The sequence below is a fragment of the Heloderma suspectum genome, chromosome 2, assembly GCF_057233095.1.
Source record: "Heloderma suspectum isolate Gila_16-S chromosome 2, 16-S_ref, whole genome shotgun sequence".
NCBI classification, from domain to species: Eukaryota; Metazoa; Chordata; class Lepidosauria; order Squamata; family Helodermatidae; genus Heloderma; species Heloderma suspectum.
In genome coordinates, this window is record NC_139459.1 from 45,522,408 (window position 1) to 45,542,419 (window position 20,012).

The following is a 20,012-nucleotide window of genomic DNA, read 5'->3' on the forward strand; positions in this document are numbered from 1 at the left end:
TATAACCACATCTGCGTGATCATGATAAACAGCTTGTTAAACTAAAGCAAGCTTTCCTTAATCTGCAATGCAATCCTAATACAGTGATTAACCAGATTTCAGAAATCAAATGGATACCTTGGGCAAAATCTGCAGCGGAACAGTCAGCATAATGAACAGGATAGAACACCTCTGGCAATCCCTTAACAGTTCCCAACTAAGGGCTTTACACCAAATCATAAGAGGCCAATAGTCAATTGAGAATGTTTCTGCTCTCAGAAATGCAATTGGAGGAAACCTATGCTTGTGTATAGACAACCTCCTAACCTTAACTACTCACTAAGGAGAAAAGACCCTCACATGATTCAAAGCAAGGAACCAGACTTTGAAGCAAACTCAAATGCTACCTTCACAGCAACAATGTAATTACTGGTTCCAGTGGTGTAATTAATCGCTTTCAGGGTATTTACACTTTGCATGTCAACTATGTTGTATACCTAATATCACTTATTAAGTGCCCTCTGGTAATATATATATTGGACAAACGAGCCTGACTGTAAATCAAAGACTGAATGGACATACGTAAATCAGCTATAAAATCCAAAAACTTTAAGAAGCCTGTTGGTGAGCATTTTAACCTCCCTGAACAAAAACAGAACTCTCATTCTAAAGACAATCAACTCAGGGGGATGAATGGAATCTGAGATAGCAGAATAGGAAGTAAAATTGGATTGCATCTATCTGGCTCTGAACAGAGAATATGGGTTTATGTACGTTATAGAGCGAAGTAGATTATAATTCTCCATTTGGAATGTTTGCTCTCTACTTCCCTATAATTGATAATCTCATCTTGTTTCTGTCCATTCCTGCATCTGATGCAGTAGATTATACCTACTGCAGTACATTCTACCTTTTACATGGAAAATCAGAATTAAACTATTGTTTGTTTGTTTGTTTTGTTTATTTAATGGAGGGAGCAATCCTATGGCTGCTAGACAGCCATTGGATATGGTGTTTTCCGGGAACCGACCTCGGAGCCCGCACAGAACAGCCCCGTCCTCCGTGTTCACAAGAGGAGTGTGGAGTGGCCAAAAGGGGGCATGGCTGTCTAGCCAAAAAAGCAGGGCAAGAGAAGCACAGAGAGAACAATCCCCTCGGTGTGTCTCCTGCCCTGCTTTGGATAGGCGGTCACCTCCAAGTTCGGATTGCACCCTAAAACATTTGTATCCTGCCCTATATCATTAAGATCTCAGGGCGGTGGAGAGATAAAATCAATTTAAACAGTATAAAACAGTAAATGATTTAAACAGCTAAAAACATATTAAGACATGGACAAGCTAATTCCGATTACAACCTAAAACAGTTAAAACAGTGTGCTACTTTAGGGAACGCATTTAGCCCTCTAAGGCTTGGTAAAAAGCCATGTTTTTACTTGGCACCGAAATGAGACCAATGGCTACGCCAATCAGGCCTCCAAGGGGAGGGCATTCCACAACCAGGATGCCACAGCAGAGAAGGCCCTCTCCCATGTCCCACCCTAGTGTATGTCTCGCACTGTTGGGACACAGATGAGGGCCCCTCCAACAGATCTCAGTCCTCGGGCAGGCATATATAGGGAGAGGTGCTCCCTCAAATACCGAGGTCCCAAGCCGTTTAGGACTTTAAATGACATCACCAAAACCTTGAATTCTGACCGGAAATGTATTGTACCCCATTAGTCTACATTTGTTTGTTTGTTTAGTTTCTTAATCGCCCATCTGGCCAGTCACCCAGCCACTCTGGGTGATTTACAGCAATACAAACAGTTTTAAAACAATAAAATTCTACGTTAACACATCATATTTCTAAAAATACCCTAACCCACCCCAAATGCCTGCCTGAACAACCACATTTTTAATGCGTGGTGGAAGCTCATTAAAGAGGGGCATGGTGGAGTTCCCTAGGAGGGAGTGCCACAGAGGGGGGCCCCTCTGCCTTGTCCTCACCAGCCTAGCTGTCCTACTGGCGCTACTTCATTGTTCTACTTATCTAAAAATAAGATAACACAGTTCATTTTCGTCAGACTATTCAACACTGGCTTACTAATCTTATGAATGACCTTGAAATAATTTAATGTTTGTACTGTAATAGCTTTTTGGGGAGAACAATCTTTGACCCCTAGACAGAGTCTGGGGGGCCATAGGATGCTTTGGATTCCTGGATCTGAGGTCGGACCCAGGAATCTGAGCTCTCCTCCCCCTTGTAGCTGGTGCAGAGAGTACTGCGCCAGCTGCCTCTGAGGTCACAAAGGTCACAAAGGGGGAATGCCAGTGGGTGGGGAAGGGATAGCTTACACCTCCTCCCCAGACTCCTTCCCTCCCCCTCCCTGACGCCTCAGCTAGACAGGCAAAAACACCCATCTGGCTAAAATGCAGAGCGGAGTGAGCACAGAGGTGAAGATCACCTCTGCCACTCCTCTCACTCTGTACTGGATGGCCATAAGCCTCCAAGTTTAGAGGCTTACGGCCATCCCCATAGGATTACACCCTAAGTCTGTTTTGTGTGTACGTCATTTAAGGATTCTGGCGTAGGACATAAGTGGATGGGGGGAGGAATGTATGAGCAGGCTTCAGCTCACACAACAGGGCTTGCCCTTCCTCTCCTCCCTCTGCAGCTCCTCTATGCCTCTTCACCGATCTGTCTGGAGGGTCACCCAGTGTTCTGTAACAGATTTTCATGGGTCATGGAGGCTGCAGGAGAATCACTCCCTTCCCCATTCCAGTGATAGAAGATGTTCTGTTGGTGGGAGGGGCAAATTGGATACAACCCAATTTTAAGGTGTAATCCTATGCATGTTTAGACAGAAAAAGGTCCTACAACTCCCAGCATTCCCTAGATAGCATGGCTAGCTGGGGAATGCTAGGAGTTGTACGACTTTTTTCTGTCTAAAAGTGCATAGAATTGAACCCTTATTTGATTTTAGGTTGATGCCATAATTTTAATCTTTAAGTTGATTCTGTACAAGGCATGTTCTTGCAGTAGGTATGGGAGAATTAGCTAGTTGATATATATTTTCTTCCTGGAATTAAATAGCACTGAAACGAGCTGGGGAGTGCAAACTGGCACAAATACATGATATGCAAAGAAAACGAAAAGAAGAACTGGAAAATATGGAAGTGGGTGAAATGCTGAAGAAGGTTCGTAGAAATCTGCAACAGGAAATTCAGATGACTACACTGATTCAAAACATCTTTCAGGTAAGTAAACTGCATCTGAGAAGATGGACAAATATGTCACACTAATCAAGATCAGCTAGATGTAAAGTAAGTGAATTGATACTTTATTAGTAAACAGAACCATACTGATGGAAAAACTGCTTACTGTGGGATTTCAAGGTCTATTGATAAATATTGTTGTTGTTGTTGTTCAGTCGTTCAGTCGTGTCCGACTCTTCGTGACCCCATGGACCATAGCACGCCAGGCCTTCCTGTCCTGCGCTCTCTCCCGGAGCGTGCTCAAGTTCATATTCATTGCATCCGTGATGCTATCTAGCCATCTCATCCTCTGCCGTCCCCTTCTCCTTTGGCCTTCAGTCTTTCCCAGCATCAGGGCCTTTTCCAGGGAGTTTTCTCTTCGCATTAGGTGGCCAAAATATTGGAGCTTCAGCTTCATTATCTGTCCTTCCAATGAGCACTCAGGGTTGATTTCCTTTAGGATGGACTGATTTGACCTCCTTGCAGTCCAGGGGACTCGTAAGAGTCTTCTCCAGCACCACAGTTCGAAAGCATCAATTCTTCGGCGCTCAGCCTTCCTTATAGTCCAGCTCTCACAGCCATACATTACTACTGGGAAAACCATAGCTTTGATTAGACGGACCTTTGTCGGCAAGGTAATGTCTCTGCTTCTTACTATGCTGTCTAGGTTTGCCATAGCTTTCCTCCCAAGGAGCAAGCGTCTTTTAATTTCATGGCTACAGTCACCGTCTGCGGTGATCTTGGAGCCCAAGAAAGTAAAATCTGTCACTGCTTCCATTTCTTCCCCTTCTATATGCCAGGAAGTGATGGGGCCAGATGCCATGATCTTCGTTTTTTTAATGTTGAGTTTCAAACCAGCTTTTGCACTCTCCTCTTTCACCCTCAACAAGAGGCTCTTGAGATCCTCTTCGCTTTCTGCCATTAGGGTGGTATCGTCTGCATATCGGAGGTTGTTGATAATTCTCCCAGCAATCTTAATTCCGACCTCTGATTCATCCAACCCGGCGTTTCTCATGATGTACTCTGCATATAAGTTAAATAAGCAGGGTGACAATATGCAGCCTTGTCGTACTCCTTTCCCAATTTTGAACCAATCGGTTGTTCCATGTCTGGTTCTTACTGTTGCTTCTTGACCCTCGTACAGGTTTCTCAGGAGACAGGTAAGGTGGTCTGGTACTCCCATCACTTTAAGAATTTGCCACAGTTTGTTGTGATCCACACAATCAAAGGCTTTAGCGTAGTCAATGAAGCAGAAATAGACGTTTTTCTGGAATTCTCTTGCTTTCTCCATGATGCAGCGAATGTTGGCGATTTGATCTCTAGTTCCTCTGCCTCTTCGAAACCCAGCTTGTACTTCCGGTAGTTCTCGGTTCGCATACTGCTGAAGCCTAGCTTGTAGGATTTTGAGCATCACCTTGCTGGCATGTGAAATGAGCGCAATTGTGCGGTAGTTTGAACACTCTTTGGCATTGCCCTTCTTTGGAATTGGAATGTAAACTGACCTTTTCCAGTCTTGCGGCCATTGTTGAGTGTTCCAAATTTGTTGGCATATTGAATGCAGCACTTTAACAGCATCATCTTTTAGGATTTTAAATAGCTCGGCTGGAATACTGTCATCTCCGCTAGCTTTGTTGTTACTAATGCTTCCTAAGGCCCACTTGACTTCACTCTCGAGGATGTCCGGCTCAAGTTCAGTGACCGCACTATCATGGCTATCAGGGACATTCAGATCTTTCCTGTATAGTTCTTCTGTGTATTCTTGCCACCTCTTCTTAATCTCATCTGCTTCTGTTAGGTCCCTGCCTTCTTTGTCCTTGATCATGCCCGTCTTTGCACAAAACGTTCCCTTGAGATCTCCAATTTTCTTGAAGAGATCTCTAGTCTTTCCCATTCTGTTGTTTTCCTCGATTTCTTTGCATTGTTCATTTAAGAAGGCCTTCTTGTCTCTCCTTGCTATTCTCTGGAACTCTGCATTCAGTTGGGTATATCTTCCCCTTTCTCCCTTGCTTTTCGCTTCCCTTCTTTCCTCAGCTACTTGTAAAGCCTCATCAGACAGCCACTTGGCTTTCTTGCATTTCTTTTTCTTTGGGATGGATTTCGTTGCTGCCTCCTGAACAATGTTACGGACCTCCGTCCATAGTTCCTCAGGCACTCTGTCTATCAGGTCTAATCCCTGAAATCTATTCCTCACCTCCACTGTATATTCATCAGGGATATGATTTAGGTCATACCTGAACGGTTTAGTGGTTTTCCCGACGTTCTTCAATTTAAGCTGAAATTTTGCAAGAAGCAGCTCATGATCTGAGCCACAGTCAGCTCCAGGTCTTGTTTTTACTGACTGTATGGAGCTTCTCCATCTTTGGCTGCAAAGGACATAATCAATCTGATTTCGATATTGACCATCTGGTGACGTCCATGTGTAGAGTCGCCTCTTGTGCTGTTGGAAAAGAGTGTTTGCTATGATCAGCATGTTCTCTTGGCAAAACTCTATTAGCTTTTGTCCTGCTTCATTTTGTACACCAAGGCCATGCCTGCCTGTTATCCCGGTGATTTCTTGACTTCCTACTTTAGCATTCCAATCCCCTATAATGAAGAGGACATCTTTTTTTGGTGTTAGTTCTAGAAGGTGTTGTAGGTCTTCATAGAACCGATCAACCTCAGCTTCTTCGGCCTCAGTGGTTGGGGCATAGACTTGAATTACTGTGATGTTGAATGGTTTGCCTTGGATTCGTACTGAGATCATTCTATCATTTTTAAGATTGTACCCCAGTACTGCTTTTCCCACCCTTTTGTTGACTATGAGTGCTACTCCATTTCTTCTAAGGGATTCTTGCCCACAGTAGTAGATATGATGGTCACCTGAATTAAATTCGCCCATGCCTGTCCATTTGAGTTCGCTGATTCCCAAGATGTCGATGTTCAATCTTGCCATCTCATGTTTGACCACCTCCAGCTTACCTTGATTCATTGATCTGACATTCCAGGTTCCTAAACAATATTGTTCTTTACAGCATCGGATTTTCTTTTCACCGCCAGACACATCCACAGCTGAGTGTCCTTTCGGGTTTGGCCCAGCCGCTTCACTCTTTCTGGCGCTACTTGGAAATACCCTCTGCTCTTCCCCAGTAGCATATTGGACACCTTCCGACCTGAGGGGCTCATCTTCCGGCGTCATCTCTTTTCGCCTTGTGATACGTTCCATGGTGTTTTCTTGGCAAGAATACTGGAGTGGGTTGCCATTTCCTTCTCCAGTGGACCACATTTTGTCAGAACTCTCTGCCATGACTTGTCCGTCTTGGGTGGCCCTGCACGGCATAGCTTATGGCTTCACTGAGTTACGCAAGCCCCTTCGCCACAACAAGGCAGTGATCCATGAAGGGGATAAATATTGTACTTTCTCATTATTGCTAATAGATGGGAAATGACCAAGTATATAAATTGCACGATTTGATACTATTGCAGTGCCAGTTTTTATAACTCACCCACATTTTTGCTTTTTTTAATATTGAAATTGTGAGGTGAATTTTGTTGGGTATTCGTTACGCTCTAGTTAAAAATAATCAAAGAAACTAAATTACTTATGCCGAACAGAAATATATTTGAATGTTGCAAATACTGGAAAACGTGATTATGGATAGCTGGATATAATCTGCCAAAATAGTGTGCAGCACGAGTGATCCCTGCATTGATTTTTCTGCTATGAAACTTGTTTTATTTGTATGTTAAAGTAACACCTTACTGGGGAACAGAAAACATAACTAGTATCTTTTTGAAAGCTGAACAGACTTATTTTATTTCAGAATCTCATTACTGGAAGTGGAGTCAATTGGGCAAAGGATCCAGCTTTGAAGGCAGTTGTTCTCCAACTGGAGAAAAATGTGGCTGGAATGTGAAGAAACAGTAACACCTTCATGATTGCTAATGTAAAGGAGAAAAGGTCTGACCATGGGGTATGTTCCTCAGAGTCAGACAGCTGTACAGGGACACTCACTATACAAGGACATAGTGTATTGATGTGCATAAGAATGTAGCAACTTAAAAAGGAACTTCCTGCTGTAAAATAGGTTGGTTAATTTAATAGCTAAATATCTGACCTTTACCTTGGAAGTTACTTCAAATGTATGCAAGGATCTGTTAATGGAGAACTGTGACTGTAGAATCCTTCTCATTCTTAGTTTCTAGAGTTCTTACTGATTATAGCCTTAGGATGAAGGCAGAACAATGCTGGGGAGTTTTCTCTTGCTATCTCACGTTTATGTATATGCCGGTGAGAAGTAGCTGAGCATGTTTGTTAAACTGCCTCATTATGGTTATTGTCTGAGTTCAATGGATTTCTAAAATTATATTCAATACAGTGCTATTCATGTTTTTCATTTCAAAATACTGTTCGGAGCGTATTTACCATCCTTGCCTGGACCTCATACTTGTAGCCTAATTCTCCATTTTCAGGGGGAAAATAGTTCTGAAACATGCGTGATTGGGGAAATCTAGTTCAATTGTTTTGCTAGAGAAACCATTCTCCACTGCAGCCATGGTGCTACTGTGGGGGACAGGCTGCTGTCAGTCAGGGAGAGCTGGCCCAAAGCTAGCACTTTAACCAAAATACCAAAGGGAGCCAAGTGGGAATCACATTCAGCAGGTCATTTAGTCTGGGTAGCAGAGTATTCAAGGAAGCAACAGAGCCAAGTTCAGAGCTTTTCCATAAATAAAGTTTTATTGAGGAAATACAACAAAATAGCAATTTGTCAACTATTGAAGACTGGTGCAGAAATGGGAGAGAGGTGAAGTGGCATGGTTTCAGTGCATTTAAACTGCTTTAACATCCAGCAAGGAGGTGGGAGGGAAGAGAGGAATTGTACTTTAAAAAGCAGTTTAAAAAGATTACAGAGGAATAGAAGGAGTATTACTGGTACTAGTTTTATGTTCTGTCCATACAGCAGAGAAAATGGTTATATTCCAAGGGTGCAATGATGGACATCTAGCTGAGGGCTCACACACTTTTTGGATGGGGAAGAAGGAACACTGGGGAACCGAGGCTCAGGAGGGAAAGGGGAAGCAGGATCTCTGGGAGAACTCTGGTGGAAGAAAGAATTCATGGGAATTCTAGTGGGTCACGGCAGTTACAGACATGTAACTTGTTGCACAAAAAAGTTTGTTGTACAAAAGGCATTGTCTTTGAAGAGTGAACAGGCTATTTTAAAAAACAAAAAGGTTTTTTTTTTAGCTTTGGCTATTGGGTGGTATTGAAATAAATAAAAATGAAATGTATTGCACTGGGGCCTGCAATACCTAAGAGGAGGCATCTGACCTCTAGTTTCTCATAGCCAATTAATAGGTGGTACAATAAGAACAGAAGGAAGTTTGGGTGTGATTTGAGGAGGTCCCACAGTAGCTGAGTAGCAGGTATGGGCCACTGGTCCACGTCAATAGAGTTTTGTGGGAAATGTACAGCTTGTGCAGCGCTTCTAGATCACATTGAGCTAAGGCACACAGAAGGAACACAAAATGCCAGCAGGATCTTGCTGTCCATTGACAAACAGATGTGTAGTATAATAGTTCACTGCTGTCTTATCGCAGTGTCATCACTAAATGTGTAAACATGGCACCTTTAGAGTTACATAGATAAAAATAGGTGCCTGACCCCCAAGGCACCTACTATCTAAAATAAACAAATGAGGAAAACAATGCAGGGGATTTAAGAGTAGGGCATACTTATGGCAGCACTATTGTAGGTTGGAATTCTTACCATCATATACAGTTCTAGGCACTGCAGTTTAAGAACAATATGTAATGCAGTTTAAGAGAGCCAGTGTGGTATAGTGGTTCGAGTGTTGGACTGGGAGCTGGGAGATCCGGGTTCTAGTCCCCACTCAGCCATGGAAGCTCACTGGGTGACTTTGGGCCAGTCACAGACTCTTAGCCCAACCTACCTCACAGGGTTGTTGTTGTGAGGATAAAATGGAGAGGAGGAGGATTATGTATGCTGCCTTGGGTTCCTTGGAAGAAAAAAGGCGGGATAGAAATGCAATAAATAATAAATAAAACAATATCAGTAACTAGAACAGTGGTGGGTAAGCTTTTGGCCAAACCCTCTGGAGGGCCACAACTCCCATCAGCCCTAGCCAACACAACCAGTGGTGAGGCTTGATAGGAGTTGTAGGCCAAAAAGATCTGGAGGCCTGCAAGCTGCCCACCCTGTACTAGAACATGTCCAGAGGAAGGTGACATAAAGATAGTAAGGGCCTGATGGGCCTGAAAAGTCCTGTGAGAAAAGGTTGAAGGAGCTGGGTATGTTTAGCCTGGAGAAGATGATATAGCAGTATTCAAATATTTGGAAGACCGCCATAGAGCAAATTTGATTTCTGTTTCTCCAGAGGCAGGACCCAAACTACTAGGTTCAAATTACAAAAAGGGGGATTTTGACTAAACATTAGAAAGAACTTCCTAACAGTATGAGCTGTTTGACAGTGAAAATTTTCTTGGAAGGTAGTGGGCTGTCCTTTGTTAAAAGCTTTTAAGCAGAGGTGGGGTGGCCACCTAACAGGGATGTGGTAGCAGTGGATTTCCTGAATAGGCAGGTGGGGGGATTAATTACCTTTGAGGTCCCTTTCAACTCTTTGATTCTGCTTCTATGGATACAGATGGCAGGAGAAAATAAGACTAGGCCAGTGAATGGAAATATGAACTTTGTGTGGGGTAGCCATCCCCAACCTGGTGCTCTCCAAATGTTTTGGACTTCAACTCCCATCAGCCCCAGCCAGAATGAGCAACAGTCAGGAATACTAAATATCTGAACAACACCCAGTTGAGGAAGGCTAGTATAGGGCATAATTAGCAAAGGGTATCCACTTAAGCAGATGCTTTTAGTTTAATGATTAGACCGTTTAGTATCATTGTAAATTGTATTTATTCATTTCATTTCTATACCACCCAGTAGCCGACACTCTTTGGGTGGTTCACAAAAATTAAATGCCTTTCAATGTCTTAGAAAGAGAAGAATTTTTGCAAAATGCATTAAAATGGAATTAAGCATGCAGATGTAACTATCAATACTTCAAGAAATGTGCCTTGGTATTGATTGATGCTGTGCTTGCAGTGAAATAGCTTTGTGTGGTCTACTACAGGGTTGGAAAAGGATTTGATATAGAGGGTTAGAGCCCTTTACCAATTTTTTCTATCCCCTTGAAGCCTACCCTAGACATGAAGTGGGTGATCCCTAAACAGGATTCTCTCTTGTTAAGGCGGGGGGGGGGGGGGGGGCGGGGATATTAATAGCAGGTCTAGTAGGAACCCAATTTGGATTTGCCCTGGAGTGCTCCCTGGGTTGGTTTTTTGCACTTGCTACTTGCCCTGTGGGCCAAAGAACACAGGTACTGTATATGTACGATGTGCGTGCAAGTGTTCTAGGGATCCTATACAGTACTTGCTTGCAACAGAGTGAGCATCAGGTGTAAATCTATTAAAAGGGGGGTTATCCACATGATCAAACTGGCGCATTGAGAATGTAGTTGGATAATGTTCCACATGTGGTACTGTGATTGTATAGGTCAGGGGTAGGCAACCTGGTGCCCTCCAGATGTGTTGGACTACAACTCCCACCATCCCCAGCCAGTATGACCAACGGTCAAGGATTATGGGAATTGTATATGAAACATCTGGAGGGCACCAAGTTGCCTACGCCTGGTATAGATTGTCACTGAAAACCTTTACAGGAGTTCACCTGAACTTTTATCAGGTATCATACAGAGGGTTCCACAGGCATTGAAGCAAACATGAGTATAACCCTTCAGACCTCCCTCCTCAGCAATTGGAAAGTGGAGAGCCAGCACACATGAGGATGTTGGGGGCAAAGCCAGCATGCCCACCCTTTCCCGCTACATCAGCCTTCCCCACCCAACCTGGTGTCCTCCAGATGTGTTGGCCTGCAACACCTATGATTTCCAGCCAGCATGGCCACTAGAATCATGGGAGTTGTACTCCAACACAACTGGAGGGCACCAAGTTGGGGAAGGCTGCTCTACACTTCAACTCCCAGTAGAGAGCCAGTGTGGTGTAGTGGTGAGAGTGTTGGACTGGGAGCCTGGAGATCCGGGTTCTAGTCCCCACTCAGCCATGGAAGCTCACTGGGTGACTTTGAGCCAGTCACAGACTCTCAGCCCAACCTACCTCACAGGGTTGTTGTTGTGAGGATAAAATGGAGAGGAGGAAGATAATGTAAGCCGCCTTGGGTTCCTTGCAAGAGGAAAAAAGGCGGGATATAAATGCAATAAATAAATAAATAAATACACACTTTTCGCCCTCAGGAGAGCTTTAACTTTCAATACAAGGCAGTGGCTGAATCCTCTTAACCGAAGACGTCCCAGTAGCACATGCGACAGTCGCCTCATGCTGAAGTTTCCGCGCGTTCAGCAGCTGCCTAACAAAGAGGCATTCAAATGGCCGTGTGTTCCCCATCACTGGACCTTCACGCTAGGAAGGCGTTAACGATGCAGTTTCTTCCTGCTGTTGTGGAGCCGTTAGAGACCGGACCCCATAAGGGGGGAAAGTGTGTGTGTGGGGGGGACAAGTTGGATCGATCCAGCACTACACGGTTGTCTAGAAACCGGACCCCACTCTTCTGCTCGGGAGAGGCCGTGTCCTTGCTCGCCTCCCCCTTTTTCTGAAGCAGCCGGAAAGGCAGGCCCGTCTTCCCAGCACGGCCCATGCTTTGCGAGGGCGGGGCTTGTCCAGGCCCCGCCCACGCGAGGCCCCGCCTGGAGGCGGCTCTTTCCCCTGCCCGGGCGGGGTGTCACCATGGGCAGCAAGATGGCGGCCGCTAGTAGGGTCGTTCAGGTAAGCCCTTCGAGCCGAGTGCCTCGGCGGAGACGGCGCGGCGGGGCTCTGCATCCGGCTGAGGCTCGCGGCTCTAGGCCCGGCTTCGAAGCGTGGTGGGTGGAAGCCGAGTACCTGCCGGCTGGGACCAGCTGAGGCCGGTGCCCTTGGGCGGGAAAGGAGAAGGAGGGAGACGCTGAGGGGAGTCTGAGCCCCGTGGCTTGACCGGCGCTCGCGTGGGGCCTTGCCCAGCCAGGAGCAGCTGCTTGCCCTTGCCTCCGCCTCCCTGAAAGGGCCCGAAGCGTCTCCCTCGTACGAGAGCGTCTGAAGCTTGCGCAGCCGTCCCTGGGCGCTTCTGCCCTCCACCTTCGCCCGAGGTGCCCAGCCCAAAACACCCGCAAGGGGAGGGGAGAGGAGAGGTCGATCCTGTGCATTCGGAAGACTCGCGGTCCGATCCTGCTCTACTCCTCTGGAGCCGACTTCCAAATAAACCAGGCAGAGGATCGCAGTCCTCGCGTTGCTGACAAGTCGTCGCCTCAATAGGAGTTGTGGACGTTGCGTGAAATAACCGTGCTTGAAGTTCTGCTGAAAGAGGGGCCCTTTGAGACTGCCGATCCCTCACTTGAAAGATCCTTCCAGGAAAGGGGGGGGGGGGGAATACTATTTTTATAACTTTGACACGGCGTGTTGATAAGCAATTTGACCTGTTTTTGTTGCCTTCATCCTAACTCTGACGCTAAATGCGCCGTTGACACATACTGCCCCTATTTAAAAACAAAAAAACTAATAGCAGGGCAAGAGAGTGATGATTTTCGTAAAGACCGCACCGTATAGGCAGATGAGGTTTGAAAACTCCCTGGAAAAGACCCTGATGCTGGGAAAGACTGAAGGCAAAAGGAGAAGGGGACGGCAGAGGATGAGATGGCTAGATAGCATCACGGATGCAATGAATATGAACTTGAGCACGCTCCGGGAGACAGCGCAGGACAGGAAGGCCTGGCGTGCTATGGTCCATGGGGTCACGAAGAGTCGGACACGACTGAACGACTGAACAACAACAACCCTCATTGCAGGCCTGATGAAAATACCTTCCACCCCCTGGGTGCCTGTTATTTTTCTTAAAAACCTAAGAGTGTTTGCTAATGATGCAATTAGGGTGCAATCCTATGCATGTTCAGACAGTAAAAAGTTCTATAACTCCCAGCATTCTGCAGCCAGGTAGTTGTAGGACTTTTTTTATGTCTACACATGCATAGGTTTGCTCCTTTAGTGCCTTGTCGAGTTTAGGCTTAGATGACTTAAAAAGGGAATTAGAACAATTGATGGAGAAAAATCTATCAAGGACTATTATAAAAATGACTATGTAGAGCCTTTGTGTTTAGAGGCAGTACAAGTGGGGGCCCTTCAGTGTGGAGTGCTTCTATTCAGGGTTCGAATCACACTGTTTCACAATCCTTCCTCCTCCAGCAGTCAGTCAGCATTCCATGCCCATTGAGCATACTCAGTCCTTTGCTTGTTTGGGGGCACAGAGGTTTCTGAGCCACACTTCTGCCTAATCCCTGCTGTATGAAAATCTTGGATTTTTCCATTAATTTCTGTGGGTAGAACTCTCTTCTGTCTCTGGAGAACTTTTAAAATAACTTCTCAAGTGTAATCCAGGAAATGACCTATCCAGAGTTCTTTCTACACATTTTTGTATCTGTATGTCTCTGCTCTTCTCCCTTTCCGTCCTAAGCATGGGAAGCCGTGAATCGGATGGATAAGTGATGCTCTGCTTGTTTACATCCTGGAGGGATCTGGTTGGCACTGTGGAAAGCAAGATTCTGGACTGGGTGGACCTTTAGCCCGATTCACGAAGGTGGTTCTTACCCCAAATTTGTTGCCTGTCACGAACCACTTCACCCAGCCTAATGGTAGGGCTGGCTGGAGGTGGGGAGAAGAGACAGCACCTTTATCTGGTTCCTACTTTCCTCATTCCTTCACTCTGTTATAGAATCAGATAGTTCCTCTATCAGTTTTGTTACTCTAGATTACTTTTCCCTTATTCCAATACATGATACCCTCACAGAACTTAACAAATGACCCAACATCACCTAGCAGCAGCCATTCCATCAAACTGCAGCATAGGGAGAAATGAGAAGCAGGGCTACTCCCTCTTTGGCTTCCTGAATTGTTTCTATCCCAGCTGGTCCTCATAAAATCTTTTAAACTGAAGAATTGGTGCCTGAGTTTTCCTGTTTTCTTCTTTTTACCCCATCCATTTTGTTTCATGTCTTTTAGGTTGTAAGTCTAAGGGCAGGGTGATGTTGTGTACTTGATCTGTCAACCGCACTGGGAGCCTTTTCTGCTGAAGTGTGGGTAAAAAAGCTTTAAATAATTGCAGCAGCTGTGTGGACTGTTACTTCTGAGACAGGCTGGCCAAACCTGTGGCATTCTTTAGGGAAAAGGGGTGATATGCTCCTGACCACTCCTTAGGTAGATAGTGAAAAGCACAACACCCCTTTTCTTCCATGCAACAGAACATGTTCTAATAAAAGCTTCTGGAAAAATCTATTCAAGTAATTAATTCAATAAGGACATAAGAAGAGCCATGCTGGATCAGACCAAGGGTCTGTCTATTCCAGCTTTCTGTTCACCCAGTGACCCGCCAGTTTCCTGTGGGAAACCCACAAATAGGACATGAATGCAAGAGTATTCCCACTCAAGTGCCACAGCAACTGGTATATAGTGGAATACTGCCTCTGATCCTGCAGGTAGCATACAGCCATCATAACTAGTAGCCATTAATAGCCTTATCCTCCATGACTTTATCTAATCCCCCTTTAAAACCATACAAGTTGGTGGCCACCACTACATCCTGTGGTGGTGACTTCCATAGTTTAACTATGCCCTTTGTGAAGAAGTACCATCTATCTTTCCTGATTATCCCACCAATCAGCTTCATAGGATCCTGAATCAGGATTCATAGGATGAGCTTTAGCAGGACCCTCTCCACACCAGGCATAATTTTGTATACCTCTATCATGTCCCTGCTTTTTTCTAAGCTAAACAGGTTACATTGCAGTTGCTCGAGTCCCTTGATCATTTTGGTTATCCTTTTCTGCACCTTTTGCAACTCTTTTGTTAAGTCGTGTCCAACTCTTCGTGACCCCATGGACCATAGCACGCCAGGCCTTCCCGTCCTCTGCTCTCTCCCGGAGTGTGCTCAAGTTCATATTCATTGCATCGGTGATGCTATCTAGCCATCTCATCCTCTGCCATCCCCTTCTCCTTTTGCCTTCAATCTTTCCCAGCATCAGGGTCTTTTCCAGTGAGTTTTTCAACTCTACAATATCCTTTTTAGGTATGGTGACCAGAACTGTACACAGTATTCAGAGTCTGCTCACAGTGTACATTTATATAAGGGCAGTATGAGATTGTCAGTTTTATTTTCAGTTCCTTTCCTAATTATGCCCAACATGGAATTTGCCCTTTTCACAGCAGCTGCACACTGGGTGGCATTTTCATTGACCTGTCCTCCACAACTACAAGATCTTTTTCTTGGTCAGTCACCACTAGCTCTGATTCCATCAACGTGAAGTTGGGATTTTTTTGCCCGACCTTGCATCACTTTACACTTGCTTTCATTGAACCACATTTGCCATTTTGATGCCCATTCTCCCAGTTTGGAGAGATCTTTTTGGAGCTCTTCACAATCCCTAATTAATTTGGTGTCATCAGCAAACAGCAAATTCAGTATCACCATTGGACTCTGCAGTTACAGTTTGCTAACCATCCATGCAGATAAACCTACCTCCTTGAGTAGTACAAGAATTTGGGAGCAATCCTATGGCTGCTATTCAGTGGCTAGACAGCCATAGGATATGTGGTTTTCTGGGTATCAACCTCGGAGCCTGCGCTCCGAGGTCTGTTCCCAGAGAACCGACCTTCCCCCTTCTTCTGCACTGCCTCACAGGCAGTCCAGACTGCCCTGTGCTCCCTGTTCGGAAAGCAAGCACGGAGCTGCCGAAACGGGGCATTCCAGGGCGGGGAAGGCAGAAATGCTGGTAAGACCTATCCTATGTGTAGTCTGGCAGCCTCCTGCCCCACTCCGCTGTCTCGTGGCTAGACAGCCACAATCGGCTGTCTAACCGCAAATCAGGGCAGGAGAAGTGCGGAGGGAATGATCCCCTCTGTGCTTCTCCTGCCCTGCATTGGATAGGCGGTCACCTCCGAGTTCGGAGGCAGCTGCCTATCCCCATAGGATTGCACCCTTAGTCTAGCAACTATGATTGTATTTGTCTGCATACTATTAGATACTCAAGAGTATCTCAGCTAGATACTCAGTTAGAATCCCCATTAGATAAATGGGTAATGTCTAAATCTTCAGTAGTCTTCTTGAAGTTTAAATCTTCAGTAGTCTTTGTATTATGTTGTCAAGCAGGGCAGTTTGTAGAAATAGGTATATTCAGGCACGTTCTACTCAGAAGCTATTGCTGTTGTTGGCCTTCCATTCCAATGGGAGGTGTTTTGGGCTCCCCTGTGATCTCCACTGAAGTGAATAGAAGCTACACAACAACAGTGCTCAGTGGATTGTACTCTTTTTTGCCAAGAAAACACTTTGTCTCAGTTATGTAAATATGTACGTTGACTTGCTTTCCTAGTATGTCTTCCATTTTTTCCACTTCTGTTTTTCTCTAGGTAGTCAAGCCACATACACCATTAATAAAGTTTCCAGACAGAAGAAGTACTCCCAAACCTAGAAGTAAGTGTACTTTTACAAAATATATATTTATTTTGGATAACTTTTTCCATAATAACATTTAGAAAAGGTTCCTCACAAGGCAATCTTAGGTATGTCAACTCAGAAGGAAGTCCTATTTATTTCATTAAGTGTGCATAGGATTAGATTGGAAATCTATTTGAACTAACATTTGCTGCTACTTTCGACATACGAGCCCAAACCAGAGATCTAGTAAAGACTATGATTAATACTATTTCAAAGCTATAGCTATTGCATGCAACTTTCAAATGCCTTCTAACATCTCTATTTGCTCTGTTGTTTTTTATTTAAAACATTCTTATCCTGAGCTCTTCAAAGTGTCTCTAACATTTCATCTTATTTCCCATCCTGTAATCTATATTTAATTAAATGGAAATGTCATTGTCATCCTCAGCAACTTGTACCATGCTGCTTTCTAGTAACTGAGGATAACACTTCATGCTTCTGATGAAGTAAGCTAGTCCATGAAAGCTTCTGTCATAATAAATACGTTAGATTTTAAGGTGCCACAAGACTGGCTACCTCTCTGAATCTTGCATGATCTGGGGCCCATATGGGCAGCCCCCATGGCTGCTCACACTACCACTGCCATCCCCCCAAGCACACTATCACAATGATGCTGAGGAAAAGTGTGTGTGGGGATGACTCTCAGTTGTGAGGCAGGCTTCCAGGACCCCAACTCCTCTGGAGAAGATGGTGCATGTGGAAACTCATCCCTGCATGTAGCATTGGCCATTTAAAAAGCTTACTTCCACTCAGCTGATTGGTAGTGGGGAGGTGAGAAGTGATCACAAAGCACAGAAAAGAAAGATTTAAACCTCTGTGTACACTGAGATGGGGTGGGCAGGGTGTGCATGTTCACATGGGTGCAGTGCCTGACCCACCACCCATTGCCACATGCAGTCCTGAAGGGCAAAAGGTTGCCCACCCCTGATCTTAATGTCCAGAATATTTTTGCTAATGTAGATGGTTTTGAACCTGTCTCTCTTGGTCCTTCAGTGCAGGAGCCTCTACAGTCAAGAGTGCCTCCACTTCATGCATCATCCTCACAATTCTCTGCAGGAAGTGGGCCACCACCCCAGCAAAATATTTCATTCACTGGTAGAACACAAGGCACGCCTGACACATCAGAATTAGTAAGAACGTTACCTCAAAAATACCGAAGGAAACCCATGTCAGTTGAAGAGATGGACTACATCCAAGTAAGTTCCAGGATATTTCCCACTTATTTGTTTGCTTGTTTGTTTATTTTATTAAAATATTTATATGTCACCTTTCTCCCATGGATGGCACTCAAGGTGGCCATTAAATCAAATGGATCATTAAATCAAAGTTTAAACAGTAACAAAATAAAGGACATGGGCAGCAGATATAAGCATCACCACAGAAATAGAGTGCTGATAAAACAGCCACCAATTCAAATAGTTCCAGCAGCCTATCTGCCAAACTGAAACAAACACCTATAAATAACCAAACAGAATGACAAATTTAACACCCAGAGCTTTGGTAATGGGGCAGCCTTTGCATGGTCCCTAAAAAAAAATGAAGGCATTAGGCAAATGTGGATCTTTCATGGGAGGGAGTTCTACAGAAGGGGTGCAGCCACAGAAAGGCACCTCTCGCCACTAACCATTTGCATTAACTTTGCGGGGGGCACCCACAGAACAGCCTCTAATCTCAGTTGCCAGGCAAGTTCATATGGGAGCAGATGCAACTTCATGGAACCCTGCTTCCAGATCCCATAGAGTAAAACCAACACCTTGAATTGTGCCCAGAAACAGGCTAGAAGTTGTGTAGATCTTTGAGAATAGGCATAATGTGCTCATACCAGCAAACTGTAATCAGCAGCCTCCCTGCTATTTTCTGAACCAATTGAAGTTTCCAAAGAATTTTCAGAGGCTCCACATACAGGCTATTACAGTAATAAAGCTTTAGTGTTATTAAAGCATGGATAACTATGACAAGGTCGTTCCTGCCTAGGAGAAGGAGCAGTTGACATAAAGGCACTTAACTCAGTTCCCTGGATCACCTACCCAGTAGTTTTTTGTAGATGTTAAACAGCATGGATAATCAAACTGATTATCCATAGCATAAATGTCATAGTGCAGAGTAAATATTCCCCAGCCTTACCTTCTAGAATCTACCTCTAGAAAGGAATACATCCTCAGGAACACAGGGCTCCCTACTTCCATCTCTGATGGACAATCCTGAACAATACCACTATCAATGGCATTAAAAGGCACTGAAAGGTCCAGGAAAATCAAGAGGATCACACACACCCATTTATCTCCTGGCAAAGGTGATCAGACAGGGCGACCAAGTTGGTTTCAAAACGTTATCTAGTTTGAAATGGGTCTAGATAATCCATATCATCCAGGAATATCTGGAGCTGGGCTTCTGCCACCCATTCCTTGTCCATTTGCAAAGCTTTTTTGCTTGCTTTTACTTTTTGTTTACTTTTATTTTTAGTGCTTTTCAATGCTACACCCTCGCAAAGTTACATACAAACAAGAACAAAGGCAAGAAACACAACGTATAATTGCTACATTAGCAAGCATAAAGGATACATAGAGAGGCTGCTCTAAAACACATAAGCTAATCACGATCTCTGATAGACAACACTGAAGAGGAAGATCTTCAGTCCTCACCTGAATGCCTACAGAAGGGGAAGGCACAAGTCAATAGGAAGGGACCTCCACAGTTTTGGAGAAATGTACCCCAAGTACAGTGTTGTTGGTGTACACAGCCTCTCCATTGAAATTCTGTCTTTTCTTTTGGCTATCCCTGATATCCCTGTTCTGTTCTACTCCTTCTAATGTTAATTTGTTAAGTATTGAGTACCTCTCCTCTAAATTTGTCCAGGATGGCAGTATTTGGGGAAGGGGTTGCTTGCAGTTTTCCAGTTGGCACTTAATATACATCCATGGCTTGTGCCCAAGAGAGTCAAATGAACACTGTACTGAGTCACACAGCTGAATGAGCAGTCCATCATCAATCTACTGTGACCCATAAACAATAAGTGGGAGATAGCATACCACGAGAAGGTCCAAATGGCAACAGAAGTATTAAGTGCAGCTTCCTATGTTAAGCATCGGTGCTTAACCGTTCTAAAAGAACATCTTCTTCTGAATATACCTGCTGAGACTCTTACGTCTTCTTCAGATGTTCTCCTCCAGGCATCCCCACTGAAGGAACTTAAACAGGTGGCTACAAGAGAGAGGGCCTTC

At 44.6% G+C, this 20,012-nt stretch overlaps 1 protein-coding gene across 5 annotated transcripts in view; it reads left to right on the top strand.

The window, feature by feature from the left end:
- Positions 1 to 20,012, top strand: part of LOC146352159 (alpha-ketoglutarate dehydrogenase component 4-like) — a 37,089-nt gene that overhangs the window by 13,897 nt on the left and 3,180 nt on the right. For 3 of the 5 annotated variants that reach the window (XR_014787612.1, XR_014787611.1, XM_084833362.1), the window contains exons 1-3: positions 11,991 to 12,044; positions 16,704 to 16,767; positions 17,785 to 17,987. Coding sequence is in view for 3 of the 5 variants with exons in the window: in XM_084833362.1 (XP_084689488.1) it covers positions 12,006 to 12,044; positions 16,704 to 16,767; positions 17,785 to 17,987 (306 nt within the window). In the remaining 2 variants the exon portion in view is untranslated. Of the gene's footprint in view, positions 1 to 3,051; positions 3,216 to 7,012; positions 7,944 to 11,990; positions 12,045 to 16,703; positions 16,768 to 17,784; positions 17,988 to 20,012 lie in introns of those variants that run through there. The other 2 variants (XM_084833364.1, XM_084833361.1) reach the window with 2 other exon arrangements.